The sequence below is a fragment of the Camelina sativa genome, chromosome 19 (genome assembly GCF_000633955.1).
Source record: "Camelina sativa cultivar DH55 chromosome 19, Cs, whole genome shotgun sequence".
NCBI lineage: Eukaryota > Viridiplantae > Streptophyta > Magnoliopsida > Brassicales > Brassicaceae > Camelina > Camelina sativa.
Window position 1 is genome coordinate 9,180,452 of NC_025703.1, and position 3,742 is coordinate 9,184,193.

Sequence of the window (3,742 nt, forward strand, 5' to 3'; positions counted from 1 at the left end):
TTTTTTTTTTTTTTTTTAATCTTCAACACCTAAACGTTCTCTTCTTGATCCTGTCTTAAAATCCAGACATTTTTAGAGACATGACCATTATATGTCGTAGAACAAGTTCTTAAATACCTCAAACTATCCTTTCCCTCTCTCACATTCATTCATTCATTCATCTCTTCTACATTCGTGAGAATACTGGTTTCAAAAGATTTCTTGTAGCACAAGAAAGATTGTAAAGTTTGTGTAACTTGAGAAACAAAGTAATAATGACAGAGAAGAATCTTCTTTACGATACGATACTTGCTCGAAGCTTTAGCAAAAACGAGCAGAAGAGACTTGGCTATGGAGCTTTCATTGCCTCTCTTCTCTTCGTCTTCACTCTTTGCACTGTCTTTAAACCTTATCTCAGCCCTCTACCAGTCGGTATGTCCCTCACCACGTTTTCCAAAACGTAACAAAACGCAGAAACATTAATCATGAATCATGACGTTTATCTCTTTGTTTCTTCAGTGGAGCTGCAAATATCAGTGGACGACGATAGTCTCAGAATGCTGAGAATAACCGAACCACAGAAACCGCAAGCAATAACGAGCAGCAACGAAGCAACATCCGAAGATTCAGAGAAACTCATTATTGTCCCAACGAAGCAAGATAACGTTACATCAAATGGAGTAATTACTCAGAGCCTAGTCAGTTCTGAAGATGAGAAGCTTAGTGTGTGCAACGACACAAGCTTGCCTAAGAATCATCTTGATTCGTTTAATTGTACTACTACCAACACAACAATCTCCGAAGAACAAGTTATATCAGGTCTGCATACCTCAAATTATTTTATCTATCAATAATTGTCTTGTATTGTTATTGGTTTAGTCAAGTTATTGATATTTTTTGGTCTTTTGGGTGAATTTGCAGATGTTGAAAGCAAATTGGAGAAAACTATGAAACCAATATGCAACAAGCTAAAAAGAACAGAGTTGTGCGAGCTAAGCGGCGACGTGAGAATCCATGGCAAATCCGCGACCGTTTCTGTAGCGATCACGTTTGCGTTTTCGGGGAATTCCACGTGGCAAATGAGACCTTACGCGCGAAAAGGTGATACTGCGGCCATGAATCGCGTTAGAGAATGGACGGTGAAATTGGAACAAAACGCAGTCGACCAATTAGAGAACGCTAATTTCTCGCGTTGCGATAAGAATCACAGCGTTCCGGCGATGCTTTTCTCACTCGGAGGCTACTCGATGAACAATTTCCACGATTTCACCGACATCGTGATTCCTCTGTACACGACGGCGCGTAGATTCAACGGCGAGGTTCAGTTCCTCGTGACGAACAAGAATCCACGGTGGATCGAAAAATTTAGGGATTTACTGAGGAAAATCTCCAATTACGAAGTGATTTACATCGACGACGAAGAAGAAACGCACTGTTTCAGCAGCGTCGTCGTCGGTCTCAATCGCCACCGTGAGTATTACAAAGAGCTGACGATCGATCCTTCGAATTCGGAGTATTCCATGTCCGATTTCCGGAGCTTCCTAAGAGACGCTTACTCGTTGCCTAACGCCGCCGTGACTACGAGACAGATGCGGCGGCGGAGGCCACGGATTCTGATTTTGTCTAGAGGCAGATCGCGAGCGTTCACGAACGCCGGCGAGATCGCGAGAGCGGCGAGGCTAATCGGATTCAAAGTCGTGGTGGCGGAAGCGAACACGGGACTCGCGAGTTTCTCACAAACGGTGAATTCATGCGACGTGATGCTAGGCGTTCACGGCGCGGGGCTGACGAACATGGTGTTCTTGCCGGAGAACGCGGTGGTGGTTCAGATTCTTCCGATCGGTGGATTCGAGTGGCTGGCGAAGACGGATTTCGAGGATCCGTCGAAGGGGATGAATCTGAGGTATCTGGAGTACAAGATCACGCCAGACGAGAGCACGCTGATGCAGAAGTACGGACGCGATGACGAGATCGTTAGAGATCCATCGGCGGTTGCGAAACGCGGGTGGGAATCGTTTAAGTCGGTTTATTTGGTACAGCAGAACGTGAGCGTTGACGTAAACCGGTTCAAACCTGTTCTTGTCAAAGCTTTCGAGCTTTTACAGAGTCAGTCGGTGTAATTTAAATTTTTACTGCATTCGTATACTGTAAATTCTTGTAGACGTTATCGATCTGATTCATTTTTCGTGCAAAAGTTCAGAATTGTCAATTATTTGCAGGAAAATTCTCAAAAATAGCACCAATTTAAGTTTTTCTTTCAAGCTTAGCACATATTTTCATATTTTTCAAAACTAGCACACATATTCTAATTAAATATTAAATATTAAATTTATTAATTCATTATTAATTTCTTAGTCCAAGTAAAAATCACGTACCTCTTCTCCACATATCTCCGCCGTCTCATTGTTGAGTGCTTACATGAGAACGGAGCTTCGACAAAATCGCCGACGATCAATTGAAGCATTCATGTCTGATAACATTCTGTCGTATGTGATCGAATTGGAAGATAAATCTGATTTTGAAAAGCTTCTCTCATCGGATAATTGGATCTCCATAACAAGATGTCTCTTTTAACCTGAAGAACTCCACAGTTTCCTGATTCAATCTACGCTCAATCTGCTTCTGATGCAGATGTTGTTTCCTCTCTTCCTTCGATTCGTAATTTTCTCACTCTAATGGCGATAAAGACGGAGAAGGTGAAAGGGAGATGATATTTAAGACGCTTGAAATTAGGAGAAAATTGACGAAAGATATTATCAAAAAGATTTTAGTGAGGAAAGGCAGATTCGGGATTAAGTATACAAGTAACATGACTAATAGTTTGGGTAATTTTGTTGTTCATGTGATGATTGAAGCTATATCGTTGAAGTGGTTGTCGGAATTTTCAGAGTCAAAGGTTTATGAAAATTTAGGAAGGATTCTGCGAAATTCAGGAAAGCTTTCTTAAACTTCAATGTGACTTTCATAAAAAGTTAGGATTTCATGAGGACACTAAAGATTTTTTGACTTTATAGGTTTTTCTTCCTTTGTTGTATGTTTGTGTTTAGCTTGCAACCACATATATTATATTTCTCTTTATATTATTCAATTTTTTTGTAGTAATGCTGAGTTTTTATATTGAATGTTTTCTTGTTTTATGAATTCATATTTATTTTCATAAAATCATTATTCATAGATGTTTCTTTACACAATTCAATTTTTTGTTGATAGTTCGTAGAATCTTTTCTCATGTTCTTGCAACTTAAAAAACCAGCACCTAACACTCTTTGAAAATTCAGGAAGGAATCCATGAAATTCAGGAAAGCATCCTTGAATTTGAGGATGAGTTTCATAAAAAGTTTGGAGTTCATGATGAACTTAAGGAAAACCTTCATAAAAAATCTGGACATTGGTAGACATCATAATATGCACAAAAATGAAATCTTTACCCTTCACAGATAGAGTAATCTTTGTCATATTGGGCTTTTAAAAATGAAACTTTATTCATGAAAGATTGTGTGAGGTTTAAGAATGATTCTTTAGAATTTAGGACAACTTTCATAAACAAAATAGAAAAAGTGAGCTCTTTGACATTACTAAAGGAATAAAAGAGTGTAACCAGTAAACAAAGCTGTTCATTTGGAGAAAGTATAACAATAAACATTAATATATGTTACACACCAAGCTGGATGCATACAACAGTATTTAGGAAGAATTGAATGATGTTTAGGAAGGATCCTTAAAATTCATGATAGCTTTCATAAAAAAAAAAAAAAAAAAAGAA

General features: G+C 38.7%; 1 protein-coding gene across 1 annotated transcript; it reads left to right on the forward strand.

The window, feature by feature from the left end:
• On the forward strand, positions 15-2,235 carry LOC104765673. Its single transcript, XM_010489427.1, has 3 exons — positions 15-411; positions 499-798; positions 901-2,235. Exons 1-3 carry the CDS (start codon positions 255-257, stop codon positions 2,097-2,099), a joined length of 1,656 nt encoding a protein of 551 aa, XP_010487729.1. The 5' UTR covers positions 15-254; the 3' UTR covers positions 2,100-2,235.

Excerpts from the sequence above, each read along its gene's own strand:
- LOC104765673 (XM_010489427.1), top strand. The coding sequence starts at position 255 with ATGACAGAGAAGAATCTTCTTTACGATACGATACTTGCTCGAAGCTTT. Across the intron at positions 412-498 it reads TCTCAGCCCTCTACCAGTCG|TGGAGCTGCAAATATCAGTG; the intron begins GTATGTCCCTCA and ends TTGTTTCTTCAG. Across the intron at positions 799-900 it reads CGAAGAACAAGTTATATCAG|ATGTTGAAAGCAAATTGGAG; the intron begins GTCTGCATACCT and ends GTGAATTTGCAG.